Below are 17,051 nucleotides of genomic sequence, written 5' to 3'. Positions count from 1 at the left end.
GTCTGCGTGTGTGTGTGTCTGCATGCCTGTGTGTGTGCCTGCGTGTATGTCTGTGTGTGTGTGTGTGTGTGTGTGTGTGTGTGTGTGTGTACTTGCGTGTGTGGGTGTGTCTGCGTGCGTGTGTGTGTCTGCGTGTGTGTGTGTGTGTGTCTGCATGTATGTCTGCGTGTGTGTGTGTGTCTGTGTGTGTGTGTGCGCGTGCGTGTGTGTGTGTGCGTATGTACTTGCGTGTATGTCTGCGTGTGTGTGTGTGTGTGTCTGCGTGTATGTCTGCGTGTGTGTGTGTGTGTGTGTGTGTGTGTAGTTGCGTGTGTGTGTGCGAGCCTGTGAGAGTGTGCGTCTGTATGCGCACATGTGGCCTGCATGTTTGAGTGCACACGTGTGCTTGTGCTGACTGTGTCTCTGGCGGTTGCAGCTTGTCCCTCGGGGTACTGGGGCCCCGACTGCATCCACAGCTGTAACTGTCACAATGGAGCCCAGTGCAGCGCCACAGACGGGGAGTGCAGGTGCAGCACCGGCTGGACTGGACTGTACTGCACTCAGCGTGAGTCTCCCCACTCCCCAGTCACACAGCGACATCTGCTGGCAACCTTCTGCAACTGCGTCAGTCAAAAAAACTAAAGAGCTACAGTGCTTTCCAATCTGCAGAGAAAATGAAAACTTTGTTCAAGACAATTGAAGTGTTAGCTTGCATCAGCTTTACAAAGTATGTATTTTAAAAAGGATTGGATAGCAATTTGAGTCTGGAATGGGTTGTATATCTTGCAACACAATCCAGATAAAAAACCTTAAACACCTGTTATGCTCTTTTTTTTCCCCCACTGTACATTAATCCACAAACCATGTGATCAGCCACATCACATTGCATTCCACACAGTTCATTCATTTAGGATTCAGCTAAATTAGCTTCATTTCCAGCCCATTCTGGTTTTGCATATTTTTCTCTTTTTTTTTCTGACACAGAGTTTCAGAAAACGAATTTCACGTTTCATAAGAGGGGTGATGATCTTATTTGACACAGATTGCAGACCTTTGCATCAGCTCAGTTTGTGTGTGCCCCTGCTCTCTGATAAGTTCTCCGCTGCTGCTTTTTAACGGACGCGACTTGGATGCTCGCACAGACGAGGCATGGGCACGTGCACACATGCGTGCGCACGTGACCGTGCGCTTTCATGTGTGCACCACAGTGCTTGTGTTCACGTAAATACCTGTGTGTGTGTGTGTGTGTGTGTGTATGTGTGTGTGTGTGTATGTGTGTGTGTGTGTGTGTGTGTGTGTGTGTGTGTGTGTGTGTGTGTGTATGTGTGTGTATGTGTGTGTATGTGTGTGTGTGTGTGTGTGTGTGTGTGTGTGTGTGTACTAGTAATGCATTGGTTCCATGCTGTGCCGATTGCTAAGCGTGGAATCTCCAGCCTTTTATTTCTGTCAGTGTCGGGTTTGATGATGTCACTCTCTGCACTTTGTGTTGCTCCTTATTGCTGTGTGTCAGTCCATGTTGCTCCATACAGCTCTACATCAGCCTGTTCAGTGTCTCTCTGTGCCGGTTTGTTTTCTCTGTGTCACTCTGTGTTGCTCTGTGCTGCTCTATGTTGCTATATGTTGCTCTGTATTGTTCTGTGTTGCTATGTGTCTCATATTGTTCTGTGTTGCTCTGTGTTGTTCTGTGTTGCTCTGAGTTGCTCTGTGTTGCTCTGTGTTGCTCTGTGTTGCTCTATGTTGCCCTGTGTTGCTCTGTGCTGCTCTATGTATGCTCTGTGTTGCTCTGTATTGCTCTGTGCTGCTTTGTGTTGCTCAGCGTTGCCCTGTGTTGCTCTGTGTTGCTCTATGTTGCTCTGTGCTGCTCTGTGTTGCTCAGTGTTGCCCTGTGTTGCTGAGTGTTGCTGTGTTGTTCTGTGTTGCCCTATGTTGCTCTGTGTTGCTCTGTGTTGCCCTGTGTTGCTCAGTGTTGCTCTGTGTTGCTCTGTGTTGCTCAGTGTTGCTCTGTGTTGCTCTGTGTTGCTCTGTGTCTCTTATTGCTCCATGTTGCGTAACTGTGACTGCGTCCCCCAGGCTGTCCCTCGGGGTTCTATGGGCGGGACTGTCTGGAGGTGTGTCACTGCCAGAACGGAGCGGACTGTGACCACGTTAACGGGCAGTGCGCCTGCCGCACGGGCTTCATCGGGTACAGCTGTGAGCTGAGTGAGTCCCAGCCACGCCCAGCCACCACCTTCCTGGCCACACCCATCCACCCCAACTCCGCCCTTAACCACACACATCCACACCCAGCTCCACTCTTAACCACACCCATTCATCCCACACGCCACCCTCCTGGCTACACCCGACCACCCACCCACCCCAACTCCGCCATTAACCACACACATCCACACCCAGCTCCACTCTTAACCACACCCATTCATCCCACACGCCACCCTCCTGGCTACACCCGACCACCCACCCACCCAAACTCCGCCCTTAACCACACACATCCACATCCAACTCCACCCTTAACCATGCCCATTCATCCCACACGCCACCCTTCGAACCACACTCTCCATGTCCCACCCTCAGAAATACTCCACCACCACTTTCACAGAGTAAAATGCAGTCTTAAATGTACTATAATCTAATAGAGTGCCTTTGATCCCTCTCTGACTCAATTAATGCTGAACTGTTTAAAGTGCAGTTTTGTGGGCTGAAGGTTGATCCAAGGCTGTCCAAATTGCACGGCCTGCAGAGTCATTATCGTACCAGAGCTCAGAGTTCATCCGTTTCTGCCTGAGCCTGCTGTTTCCTGTTTCCTGTGAAGTCACAGATACCACAGATGCTGGTTAAAAATATATGTGCGAATTTGACCCTCATCCATGCTTCCTGATGCTGGATAGGTGCATGTTCTGTTTGTGCTTGCATGTGTGTGACCACCTCTATCCTCTCTTTCTCATTCTCTCTCTCTCTCTCTCTCTCTCTCGCTCCCTTTTTTGTCCTTCCATCTTTTTTCAACCCTGTCCTCCTCTCAACCCTGCCCTTACTCCCACTCTTATCCCCTTTCTCTTTTTATCTCTTTCATCATCCATCTTGTATTCTTTTCTTGTGTGCCTGTTCATGCCATGCCCCTCTTATCTCTCTCTCCCCCTCTCTCTCTCTCCCCCCCTCCCTCCCTCCCTCCCTCCCCCTCTCTCTCTCTCTCTCTCTCTCTCTGTCTCTCTCACAGAATGCCCGTCTGGGACGTTTGGTTATGGTTGCCAGCAGCTGTGTGAGTGCCTGAATAACGCCACCTGTGACTATGTGACAGGCACCTGCTACTGCAGCCCTGGGTACAAAGGCATCCGCTGTGACCAGGGTGAGTGAGGGCCCGCACACACATACACACGCACACACACACACACACACACATACACACACATACACACACACACACATGCACGCGCGAGCACACACACACACACATACACACGCACACGCACACACACACACACACACATACTGTGGACTTCCTCACCACCCACGGCTGCAGTTGCCGCAGCAATGTAAGAACCAGTGCAGTGAGTCTCAGGATCAGTTAACAGAAAATTCATTTAATTGTATTAATTGTAGGGGGAAAGGGAAGGGGAAGCAAAAAAAGAACAGAAACTTCTTCCCGGTCGGGGTATCAGTCTTCCTCCCCAGGGTGAGTACAATCCTCCTGGGAAGACAAAGTGAACAGGGGTTAGGTGCGTGAGCTCGGGCACTGGCCAGCACGCTCCAGGTCGGTCTCCACTCCTTCCTCCTTTCCGCAAAAAGGTTTAACGTTGCAATCCTGCAATTCCTCTTTCTTTTTCCTTTGTTGGCTCACAGCCGCTTACCGCCCAATGAACCGATGAGAAGAGACGCCAGGCGCACTAGCTCTCCCTAGTCCCGCGCAGCCCTCACTCCTCTGTGCTGCTCCTTATATCTTCGGTGAGGCAATCAGCTGAGCAGTCTCAGGTGTGCTGCAGCAGAGTGGAAAATTCCACATACCTGCACTCTGCTGCAGCCCTGTCCTTGGTGCTGATCCTTGGAGCTCACCTGGTCTGTAGCTTGCTGTCCCTGGTCCTGAAACCTTCCAGTATTTCAGACGGGAGGTAATGTCCACTCACCACTTGTCCCAGCAGTCGCCGGTGGCGGGAGGCCCGGCCGCCCTGGTGCTTCTCGTGCTCTCTTGTGGAGCACCGATAGGGCCTCGGGGCGCCACATACCCATCCCTCAGCTCCAAGCTGTCACCTGGAGCGCCGGACCATAGGCATTCCCCCGTCTGGAGAGGGCGTCAGCATTCCCATGGAGCTTCCCGGACCGATGTTCGACCTTGAAGCGGAAGTTCTGTAGGCTCAGAAACCACCTAGTGACACGGGAATTGTTATCTTTATTCACAGCCATCCATTTTAGCGGGGCATGGTCGGTGACCAGTACGAACTCTCTACCCAGTAGATAATACCGCAGCTTGTCCATAGCCCATTTGACTGCCAAACATTCTTTCTCTACCGTAGCGTAATTCCATTCATGCTTCATTAGCTTACGGCTGATGTACGTGACGGGTGTTCGGCCCCTTCACGTATCTGGGAGAGCACGGCCCCGATCCCCCCATGGAAGCATCCGTCTGTAGTACAAATGTCTGGTCAAAGGCCGGGGTTACCAGAACTGGCTCGCTGCAGAGGGTCTGTCTCAGGGTGTCAAAGGCGGCCTCGGCTTCTGCTGTCCAGCTGACTCGGTTGGGACGATTCTTTGAAGTCAGGTCATGCAGGGGTGTGGCTATGGATGCAAAATTGGGGATGAATTGCCGGTAATAGCCAACTAGGCCTAGAAAGGTTCTCACCTGCTTCTTGGTCAGGGGCTTGGGCCATGTTGCGATTGACTCCACCTTCGTATGTTGGGGTTTCACACACCCCCGTCCGACCGTGTACCCGAGGTAGTCCGCCTCCTCTAACCCCAAGCGACATTTGGTTGCGTTGGCCGTCAGTCCAGCCTCCCGGAGGGCCCCCAGTACGGCCTCCAGCCTGGCCAGATGGACCTTCCAGTTGGCACTATGGACCACAATGTCATCGAGGTATGCGGCCGCATATTCCTGATGGGGTCGGAGAACTTGATCCATCAGGCGTTGAAAGGTTGCCGGTGCCCCATGGACCCCAAAGGGTAGGACTCGGTACTGGAACAGGCCATCCGGTGTCACAAAGGCGGTCTTCTCTTTAGCCTGTGGGGAAAGTGGAACCTGCCAATACCCGCGAGTGAGATCCAAGGTGCTGAGGAATCTGGCCGGCCCCAGCCGTTCTATCAGCTCATCTACCCTGGGCATGGGGTAGGCATCAAATCGTGAAATTTCATTCAGTTTCCTGAAGTCATTGCAAAACCTACGGCTACCGTCTGGTTTGGGTACAATAACTATTGGACTGCTCCAGGAACTGCGGGACTCTTCAATGACCCCCATCTGTAGCATCTTTCTGACCTCTTCCCTGATGGCCTCACGCTGGGCCTCGGGGATTCTGTACGGTCTCAGTCTAACCTTCTTCCCCGGTTCGGTGACGATGTCATGCTCCGTTATCGAGGTCCGCCCGGGTAGGTCAGAGAACACATCTCGATTCCGATCCAGGAGTTCTCGGAGGTCCTGGACCTGGTGAGTCGTCAGCTGCTGCCCCATGGTTACCTCGGGTGTGACCTGGGGAGAGAGATGAGCAGCAAGCGCCTGGGCCGGCGGTTGTTCAGCTTCATACCACCGTTTGAGCAAGTTAACGTGGTATATTTGAGTGGTACGCCGCCGTCCCGGCTGTCTGACCTTGTAATTGACCGGTCCAGTTTTCTCGGTCACTTCATACGGCCCGTGCCATTTAGCCAGAAATTTACACTCGTGTGTCGGAACCAACACCATCACTTTATCCCCCGGCTTAAACTCTCTCACCTGGGCTCCGCGGTTGTATACTCGGGCTTGGGCCAGCTGGGCCTGCTGCATGTGCTCCCGGACCATGGGCCATATGCAGGCCATCCGTTGGTGCATCTGCTCCACGTGTTCAATGACCGTGCGATGGCGCGAGGGTTGCTGCTCCCAGGTCTCTTTGGCCAGGTCCAGCATTCCTCGGGGTCGCCGCCCATACAGCAGTTCGAAGGGGGAGAATCCTGTGGACCCCTGCGGTACTTCGCGGATGGAGAACATTAGATAGGGAAGCAATTGGTCCCAATCCTTACCATCTGTCTCTATCATTTTCCTCAACACCTGCTTTAAGGTGCGGTTAAATCTCTCTACCAACCCGTCTGTCTGCGGGTGATAGACTGAGGTCCTCAGCTGTTTCACCTTCAACAGGTGCGACATCGCCTTCAGTACTGTGGACATAAAACATGATCCCTGGTCAGTGAGTATTTCTGATGCTATACCCACCCGGCTGAACAACAGGAACAGTTCTCTGGCTACCGTCTTCCCGGTGGCTGTTCTCAATGGAATAGCTTCGGGAAACCGGGTAGCATAATCCATGATGACCAGTATATATTTGTGTCCCCGGCTGGACCGTGGGAGCGGGCCCACAATGTCCATTGCGATGCGGCTGAAGGGGATATCGATGATAGGCAGAGGTATTAGTGGGTTCTTATACTTCACCTTGGGGCTGTGGAGCTGACATTCTGCGCAGTGGCGACAGTACTCTTCGACGGCTCTCTTTACGCCCGGCCAGTAGAACCGCGGAAGGATACGCTCATAGGTTTTCTCGACTCCCAGGTGCGCCCCCAGGAGGTGGGTGTGTGCAAGATACAGGACCTTTGAGACATGAGTCTTGGGCACTAGCAGCTGTTTGTGACACTCTCCCTTGGCCTCATGTACCCGATATAACAGCCCCTGATCAACCGTGAAATGTGGGTTTGTCGTTTCACTCACCCCTGGTTGTAGCTGCCCCTCGATCTCCTGGACATCCCTCCATGCCTGAGCCAGGTTGGGGTCCTGAAGCTGTGCCGTCCCAAATCGGCTGTGGTCTCTGGTTGGGTCCCCCTGTCGGTGGGAGAACTCGGAGAAGGTCTCGCTCGGACCCACCTCTTCCAGGGCTGTTGGATTCTCGGCTCCTGCTTCTGAGGCGGTGGCGGTGGTGTCCTCAGGGCCGGGAGTGGGCCCTCTCACCTCTACGTCCGGGTCCACCGTCTCGGCTGGGTCTCCCCCAGATAGGCCCGCCCAGGCTGGTTGAGCGCCCCTTCTGTTCGTCTGTGGGTGCGTCGCTTCTGGATCCTGCGGCCGGTCTCTGCATTGCGGTTCGCCGGAGCTTCCTTCCAGTACCGATCAAATATGACACAATCCCGGCCCACCAAGACCGGGACGGGCAGGTTCTCTACCACCCCTGCCCGTACGGCCACCGTCCCCCTTGGGGTGGACATGTCAATGGTGGCAGTGAGATATCGCTTGGTGTCACCGTGGATGCAGGATACGGAAATTTCCTCACCTCGGGCGACTCCAGCGAACTCTGGTCGGACGAGCGTCACCATACTTCCGGAATCGAGTAGGGCCTCAGTATCTCGGCCTGCAATTTTCACGGGAAAGGTTGGTGCTCTTGCTCCCTCATGTGCCCAGCATGTGGTGATGTACCTGCAGGGGAACGCCGGGGGTCCCGATGTCTCCGCCGTTGGCATGGGTTCGTCTCTGTCGGGGCAGTCTCGTGCGAAGTGGCCTTCCCTTCCACAGGTGTAGCACCGTCGTCTGTCCCGGTTCTCCCGGGGAGGGGCGGGGTGGTTCGGGTCGTCGCGGCTCCGGGGTTCCGGTTGCTCTCCTGCCATAACCCTTCTCTGTCCTAGATGTCCCGGCGGTGCCTCTTAAGGGTTCGGGTCGGCTGGTCCGCAGCATCTCTTGGGTGACCTGGTGGTTTTCCAACAATGCAATTAAAAGGTCAATACTTTGCGGCCCCTGTTGGCCAACGTACCTCTTGGCATCGGGGGGTAGGGCCCGGGTGCATCGGTCCAGCACTACTCGGTCCAGGAGGGGGGGCCCGTTTCCTTCCACCAGCCAGCTCCGGGTTATACTACTCAGGGCAGCGATTTGTGCTCTCGCGGGTTGGTTGGGGTTATACGTCCATTGATGGAATCGTTGGGCTTTTGCCGGCAGGCTGTAGCCATATTGAGCCAAAATGGCCACTTTGAGATTGCCGTAACTCTCCGCCTCCACAGCCGAGAGGTCCCGGCAGGCTTTCTGGGCCTCCCCGGTCAGAAAAGGTGTCAGGATACCACCCCAGTCTCCTCGGGCCCAACCTGCTCTGTGGGCCGTCCGCTCAAACAGCTCGAGGTAGGCCTCCACGTCATCCTCGGGGGTCAACTTCGTCAGCACATCCCGCGGCTTCTGGTTCCTCTCCCGTTCCGTTGTCCTGGAACACAATTCAGTCAGTGCCACCTGCAGTGTTTCCTGCATCTGCAGGAGTGCTTTAATAGCCTCCTCCATTTTTTTTTTTTTTTTTTTTTTTTTTTTTTCACTGCTGGTTTCCTTCTTGTCCGGTCAACTCGTAGCGTGGATTTGGAATGCCCGCGTTCTCCACCATATGTGGACTTCCTCACCACCCACGGCTGCAGTTGCCGCAGCAATGTAAGAACCAGTGCAGTGAGTCTCAGGATCAGTTAACAGAAAATTCATTTAATGGTATTAATTGTAGGGGGAAAGGGAAGGGGAAGCAAAAAAAGAACAGAAACTTCTTCCCGGTCGGGGTATCAGTCTTCCTCCCCAGGGTGAGTACAATCCTCCTGGGAAGACAAAGTGAACAGGGGTTAGGTGCGTGAGCTCGGGCACTGGCCAGCCCGCTCCAGGTCGGTCTCCACTCCTTCCTCCCTTCCGCAAACAGGTTGCACGTTGCAATCCTGCAATTCCTCTTTCTTTTTCCTTTGTTGGCTCACAGCCGCTTACCGCCCAATGAACTGATGAGAAGAGACGCCAGGCGCACTAGCTCTCCCTAGTCCCGCGCAGCCCTCACTCCTCTGTGCTGCTCCTTATATCTTCGGTGAGGCAATCAGCTGAGCAGTCTCAGGTGTGCTGCAGCAGAGTGGAAAATTCCACATACCTGCACTCTGCTGCAGCCCTGTCCTTGATGCTGATCCTTGGAGCTCACCTGGTCTGTAGCTTGCTGTCCCTGGTCCTGAAACCTTCCAGTATTTCAGACGGGAGGTAATGTCCACTCACCACTTGTCCCAGCAGTCGCCGGTGGCGGGAGGCCCGGCCGCCCTGGTGCTTCTCGTGCTCTCTTGTGGAGCACCGATAGGGCCTCGGGGCGCCACAATACACACGCACACGCACACACACACACATACACACGCACACACACACACACACATACACACACACACACACACACACACGCACACACAGACACACGCACACACACGCACACACGTGCACACACACACACACACGCGCGCACACACACGCCCACACCGGGAATAACGGCTGGTGTTTCCCTAGCGGCCCTGATGATGGATGAGCTGAACCCGTACACTAAGATCAGCCCGGCGCTGGTGTCGGAGCGGCAGTCTGCAGGTGCGGTGATGGGCATCATCTTCCTCCTGCTGCTGATCATGGCCATGCTGAGCCTGTTCGTCTGGCACCGGCAGAGACAGAGTGAGAAGAACCACGACATGCCCAGTGTCTCCTACACGCCTGCTCTGGGGATCTCCAGCACAGACTACACCCTCTCTGGTAATATGAGCACAATCTCACACACATACACACACACACACAGGCACACACGTGCACACACACACACACACACACACACACGCACACCACACGCACGTGCACACACGCACACACAGACTCCAGCACAGACTACACCCTCTCTGGTAATACGAGCACAATCTCACACACATACACATACATACACGTGCATGCACATTCACACACATGCATGTACACACACACATATGTATGCACATGCGCACACACACATACACACACACACATGCACACACAAACACACACACAAACATACACACTTTAAACTATTGACACAATGTCAGGAAGCTTGCACGTACACACACACACACATATTCATGTTAAAAAATGTGTGTGAATACATGTGCCTGTGTGCACGTACAAGCCATTTGACACCATGTCAACACTCTCGTTTACAGATGCTTCTCAGACCAGTGTCAATACCAGTGGCCACTGCTTCTCCAACCCTAGCTACCACACTCTGGGTCAATGCAGTGTCACCCAGTGCCATGGCAACAGCCTGGATGGACAGTCCACCCTGAAGGTACAACCTCTCACATACTTGCATATACATGCGCAGAACTACACACAGCAGAGCCATTTTTGGTTGTTAAAAATGATCAAAGTCTGGGAAATACTAAGCTTTGCCAGCTTTCTAGCCAGAAAATAGATAAACAAATATTTATAGTCTAGAGTGTAAATGATGGGTCTTACACTTTCACGTGTGCATTTCAGTTATTTTTTCTGGAAAAACACAGCAACTTGTCATTGTTATCGCCCCGGTAGCCCCTACAGCAGGCTCTGTAGGCATGAAGCAGCCATTTCTATCGGATCAAAACCGCACAAAACCGCCAGAGGGAAGAGACGGCTGCATGGCTGACGTGAATCTCAAGCTGCACTAAAACTATCAAAACATTCAGTTTCAAGTCAGCATCCGCCAGAAGTATGGCTGTAAAGGAAACAACGTAGCCTAAATAAGCTGGCAGTTAGCTGTCATAGCCTTAATGTTATTTTTTTACCTGTTATTCATAGGTTGTTGGTGAGCTTAATATGATCAGAAAATTGTTGTGTTATTGTCTTTTTAAATGCATTGTTCTGCATCATCTCTTATCCAAATAGACCTATTCACTGGGGCGAATACTGGAAATTGAGTTACTTTTTCAGGCTGAGATTTCTTTCATCTTTATTCAGTAAGAGATGATTCCTCCATATTCAGAAGAAAAATGAGCTTCATTAAACAACTAATTATGTCAGATCATGGCAGTTCCTTTTGTAGGGATAAGGTGTATGCACACCTGAATGCATGCAGATGCAAATTGCCTTTTGTGCCTAATTCTTCCTGTTGTGTAAGGCATATTTAGCCTGTTTACGTAGTTTATCTTGAAAAACTTTCTTTTTGAATGGTTTGCAAAATCCAGAACTGCACGACTATGTTGTTACATATTGTTAAACACACTTGCCTGCCATGCACATGTAGGCCAGAAATGTAATCATTTGTTTGACAAACTGAAATCCTTCCGGACACACATGGCCACCTCTCAAAACCTTGTAGACACGCACACAAATTCAAACTTATAGAGATACACACACAGGCATAGCCATGCACACACACACATACTGTAGATAATTTGCACAAATGTACAGTCCACACTGTAAGTTGCACTGTAAGTTAGCGTTTGACTAGGTGTAGTTTAGGTCAGCTTCAGTTAAACCAGTGCTTCCAGGGGATTCTTGCAAATATTAAGCCTGCAATTTCTGATCGCCTCGGCCTAGCCTATATACCTCTCTTACAAATTATTGTATTCTCAATGAACTGTGAGATTTGCCCCTACAATAAATAGGGAAAACACAACTAGGGATAAGGTTGGTGTTCATAACTTCATATTTTTCTTATGATCAACATATCCTGTGAAAAGACCGAAACTTACAATGTATTTATCCTACCAACAAGTATTGTCCATCTAGCCAACGCCAGATATCCAGATATAGCCAGTATCACAGTAATCATAGAACTCTATTGTTGTCCAAAAAAACTATTAAAGCAAGTGAAAGAGACATATGGTTGCTTTTGTCAGCATAATTGATCATTACAATGAATTGCAAGCCATTTGGTAAAAACTACACTGTCCATGTTTTTCATAATATGTTATGTTTTCTGAAAATTAAAATATGTCTTTTCTGTGCTGTATTTCAGCACACAATTTGACTATTCCTTATTTCAGTGCTAAATGGGGTAGGAGAATGTCAGACAGTGTTGAGAGTCAGGAAAGTATTGTAGGTTTTGGTCTTTTTGTAGGATATGCTGACAATAAGAAAAATAGATAATTATGAAATGAGGAAAATTATGATTAAGGCCGATGTGACGCATTTTAGTTAGTTAAGCTGGCTAAATATAGCAGTCATGCTGTATCGAATTCAGTCCCCCTGATAAATACAAGAGAATTATTGAACTGTAGCTAAGTTGCAACTATAAACAGTAACAGCAGTTCCCATAGAGGGGAAGACATCTTGATAGAAAAACAGAATTCAATACAAAAGCTACCCAACCTCAGGCATCTAGCTGTGGTAAGGTAGCTAGCTAAAAGTAACATTATTTACAGGTCAACTCTGCATTGCTTTTTGTCCCCTTGGTGAACTTCAGCTGAAGCCACCAAAGAAAAGTAATTCAAAGATTGATTATAGTATTTGAATGACCCAGTTCCTACACTTAGCCTCCTTTGCAGAAACTTTGTAAACTACCTGGAAAGTTCATGTCGAACTGAAACCTGAAAGTTATCAGATTTCCAGTCATGAAAAACACCTGGAAAATGAGAAAATTTACTAAATGTCCTGAAAATATTTGTGAGGTCCTGGGAAATTGTAGGCTAGGCTATAATTCAAGCTATTAAACAATATATTTAGAGCTGAGTTTGCATATTTTTCTGTATTTTTTCTTGTATTTTTTATTAGCTGCTGAGATTACACGGCAGCACAAAGTTTTGAATGGTTATGGTACTTGCACATTGCCCCCCCACCCCCCACCCCCCCGGTTCACCACCGGCTTTGGGCTACCATTGTCCATGTTCCATGTCAGTAAGTCTAAAGTCATGGAAATTGTCCTTGAAAAGTCCTGGAAAATGATTTCCTAGAATGAGTGGGGACCCTGAAAGTGCCACGCCCAGAAACGTCTAACAAAACATTTTAAATGATGAAAACAGGTAAAAGGTGCGCCAATTTGGCTAAAGAGTGTAAAGACTGAGGTTGTCAGTGCATCGTAGATAAGCATTAGCTTAGTTATTTTTATGATATTTTCAAATAAAACATAGTATGCCTTTAAACCTCAGATAAAATGACCTCTACTGGCAGTTACGTAATTTAAGCAAGACACAGCAGCTGGGTTCAGGCTAAAACATAGGTGCGCATTGAACTGCAGGTGTAAGAAACCACAAAACCTGTTCCAGAAAACGTGTTTAAACTCATCTTAAACTCTGCACCACTGCTAAGCTAACGACAGCGCAACAGCTCCACTGCGCCTCTGGCTCATTCCCAGTAGCACAGCGTGGGGCCTGAAGAGCTGTACTGCTGACGAAATGCAGCGCGGCGCTCAGACCTGTGAGAAACGCCCCAGACCACGCGTCCCTCTAACCTGCTGTCTCTCACAGCCGAAGAGCAAGAAGGGGGACCGGAGCAGTGCGGAGTGGAGGGCGTACTGCAACCTCAAAGACCTGGGTCAGTGTTCCCCCCTTTCACCCGCATCCCGCACACACATCGCTTGGGTCAAATATGCACAGTGTGTGCAATACTTTAACTCTGCAGAGGCCGGTAACATTTTGAAGCACTCCTGAAAAATCCCTGAGTATTTTCAATGAAGACAAAGATTCCTAAACCAAAACGCTAAATCCTATTAAAGAAGATTTTTGTTCTAATTTTAGTGAAAATCCATTTCCCTTTCATAGAATTGTCAGACATCTGCAGTAATTTTACTTCTAGGTAAAGGTTTGAAAAAATTATTATTATTAATAATTTGCTGACCCAGGTGTGACACACACCTACCTCTGTACCTCCCATTGCAGGCTATTCAGCTTGTAAAACGAAATATTAAAATGTCCTATCGAAAGCTTCAAACCTATTATTCTTTCTTCCCACACTGGCTTTCTCAGAAGACAAAACCAGCCAATGGGGAAGCAGAGTCCGACCAACTGGCCTCAATAGCCCTTACAAAAGGGAGAAGAGGAAACCTTTATATCTGCAGAATAGTAGTACTAAGTACTGGCTGCAGATAGAACAGCCCTTAGGCATAACTCCCTTTACAGTCTGAAATGAATGTGTAATTCCTGCAAGTGCACTCCAACCCCTCTCTGCGCCACTATTTTCACTTGTCGTCTCACAAGGTAGTCATGCACAATGAAAATATACTGCCATATATTGAAAAATATACTGTGAAACATTGAATAATACATTTGAATATATGGAGCCACTCTATCGAAAGTAAATTTTCAATACTTGAAAATATTTTGTCATTTTTTGCTTAACAATGCATTCTGTTGGCCATGCTGGGTTCATACAGATATGACAATAGTGACAATAATTTAGATATTTTGCAGTGCATATATTCAATATATTATTCAATGCATTTTTAAAATTCAATTCAGTATTTTTGAGTAAATGCCTTATCCTTAATTCATGGTATGTCTTCAGAGTAAAATTAGTATGTCATTGGTATGCACTGTTAAATTTATCAGAACAGCATTCAAGTGTCAACCAAAACTACAAATCATGACCGCTAATGTACTGAATCTCCATATTCAGATGGATGTTGATGTACCAGTAGCTCCATAATGTTTGGGACAAAGACATATTTTTTCTTGATTTGGCTCTGCACTGCACAATTTTAGATTTATAATTAAACAATTCACGTGTGGTTTAAGAGCAGATTCTCAGCTTTTATTTAAGGGTATTTTTAATACATTTTAGTTTCACCATGTAGAGATTACAGCACTTGTACATAGAACCCATTTCAGGGCACCATCATTTTTGGGACAAATGGCTTCACAGGTGTTTCTGATTAGTCAGGTGTGTTCAATTGCTTCCTTAAGTAGTATACATACTCCAAATGATGAACAAACTTCTCAGTGCACAAACCTCCGGTAAATATGTCACCACACACCGCAGTCACTATACTCAATACAAACTCCATGTTCTTCGTTTTATGTCACTCCACACTGCTGGGGGGGGAGTTTTGTGCCTGGAATTTTAGCACATCATTCATCATCATTGTCTTCAAAAACTCTGCGTGATTGAATATAAAGATGACGATATCCTTGCATGAGTTCAGCAACTCTTTGTTTAAAGTACTGCAGGGATTTTAGAGACCCACAGACCAGGCAGATCTATATGCGAAGACGTAGACAAGCACGTTTATTAAGAGCAGAAGAGCTGATGTTATACACTCAGCAGATGAAGAGCAGATATTAAACACTCAGCCGATAAAGAGCAGATATTAAACACTCAGACAAAGCTGGCCCTCAAGCTGCAGCTGTAGGCACTATTTATACACGGCCTGTGGCCCTTATGCAAATATCTGTACATTGCCAAACATCCAATAACTGCCTAGCTAGACAATTCAATAAGCTAACTTGACCATAACCACTAATTTCTCTCATTTCTACCAACACTGTATGTGGCAACTGAACAAACTGCGGCCACTACAGTATTCATCTCAAAAGTATTCCAGTCACGACCACGACCACGAAGATGCTACCAGGAGACAGGACAGTAATGTGATGAATAGAAAAAAGGAAGTTGAACTTTACCCCCTGGCCAGTCAACTGTGACGCAACAAATCATGTGATGTTTGGATGTCCAGTTGGAGACAGAAGGTCTGTGAACTGGTGGGCTGTTTGCAAACAGTTTGCGCTGGGGGCATGTACACACAGCACAAACTGAAAACACCACGTCTTTTTTGGTTCATCTCTTGTCCAAAATGCGTCGTTTCGTTCAAAACGTTCAGTTCTGTTTTGAGTATACTGGCACCTTTAGTGCAGGTATAAGAGAGCTTTCAGCATATGCTCTTGATTCTAGGATTTTGTTTGCCTTTGGAGTCTATTATTGGCTGGTGTTTTTTCAACATGAGGACCAGAGATGCCAATGCCAATGAAAGTCAAGGAAGCCACTATGAAGCTCAGAAATAAGAAGAAAAAAACAGTCAGAGTTATAGGCAAAACCTTAGGCAACTGTTTGGAGCATCAAAGACAGGGAACATTAGTGAGCTCTGTAATTGCAAAGGGACTAGTGGGCTAAGGAGGACGTGGTACAGTGTGTAACTGAAGAATTCTCACCATAATGAAGGAAAACCCCAAACACCTGTCTGGCAGATCAGAAACATGCTTTAGGAAGCAGGCATGGGGGTATCCGTGACTACTGTCCGCAGAAGACTCCACAAACAGAACTACAGAGGGTACACCACGAGATGCAAACCACTAGTTAGCCACAAAAAACAGGAGGGTCAGGTTACAGTTAAGACGTACTTAAAAGAGCCTGCAGGGTTCTGGAAAAAGGTCTTGTGGACAGATGAGACCAAGAATCACTTGTATTAGAGTGATGACTAGAGCAATCTGTGGAGGCCAATAGGATATGCCTAAGATCCAAAGCACCCTCCCCATCTGTGGAACGTGGTAATGGAGGTGTTGTGGTTTGGGCAAGTATGGCTGCCACAGGTAATGACTCACTTGTCTTCATTGATGATGTAACTGCTGATAGCAGCAGCAGAATGAATTCTCAAGTGCGCAAAAGCATCCTATCTGCTCAAATTCAGCCAAATACCTTCAAATTCATTTAATGGCTCTGCATCCTAGAGCAATACAATGATCCCAGACATACTTTTAAAGCAACAAAGGAGTTTTTCAAAGCCAAAACTGTGAAATTCTCAAATGGCCAAATCATTCATCCGATCTGAGTCCAACCAAACGTGTTTCATATGCTGAAGAGAAGTTAAGGCAACAAGCCCCCCCCCCCAAAAAAAAGAAGGAACTGAAGATGGTTGCAGTACAGGCCTGGCAGAGCATCACCAGAGAAGATACTCTATGGGTCACAGACCTCAAGCAGACATTGCATGCAAAGAATTTGCATGCAAAGTACTAAACATAACTACTTTCATTTATATAGCATTAATACAGTGGTTCTTAACCTGGGTTCGGTCGAACCCTAGGGGTTCGGTGAGTCGGTCTCAGGGGTTCGGTGGAGCCTCCGCCGCAGAGGTCCACCCCTCAGTCTAGTCTGCAGTTATATTTTATTTTTTACTAAAGAAGGGTTCGGTGAATGAGCATATGAAACTGGTGGGGTTCGGTGCCTCCAACAAGGTTAAGAACCACTGCATTAATATGTCCAAAACATTATGGTGCCCTGAAATGGAGGTGCTATGTATAAAGATTTC

General features: G+C 48.5%; 1 protein-coding gene across 1 annotated transcript in view; it reads left to right on the top strand.

Annotated features, from left to right (window-relative positions):
- LOC135256053 (multiple epidermal growth factor-like domains protein 11) overlaps positions 1-17,051 on the top strand; it is a 128,939-nt gene that overhangs the window by 105,040 nt on the left and 6,848 nt on the right. The window contains exons 17-22 of the mRNA XM_064337926.1: positions 416-544; positions 2,050-2,178; positions 3,188-3,316; positions 9,392-9,625; positions 10,060-10,184; positions 13,282-13,348. Of these exons, the coding sequence (XP_064193996.1) occupies positions 416-544; positions 2,050-2,178; positions 3,188-3,316; positions 9,392-9,625; positions 10,060-10,184; positions 13,282-13,348 (813 nt within the window). The remainder of the gene's footprint in view (positions 1-415; positions 545-2,049; positions 2,179-3,187; positions 3,317-9,391; positions 9,626-10,059; positions 10,185-13,281; positions 13,349-17,051) is intronic.

The sequence above is a fragment of the Anguilla rostrata genome, chromosome 5 (assembly GCF_018555375.3).
Source record: "Anguilla rostrata isolate EN2019 chromosome 5, ASM1855537v3, whole genome shotgun sequence".
In the NCBI taxonomy this organism is placed as follows: Eukaryota; Metazoa; Chordata; class Actinopteri; order Anguilliformes; family Anguillidae; genus Anguilla; species Anguilla rostrata.
This window is presented reverse-complemented; position numbering and strand designations above follow the sequence as displayed.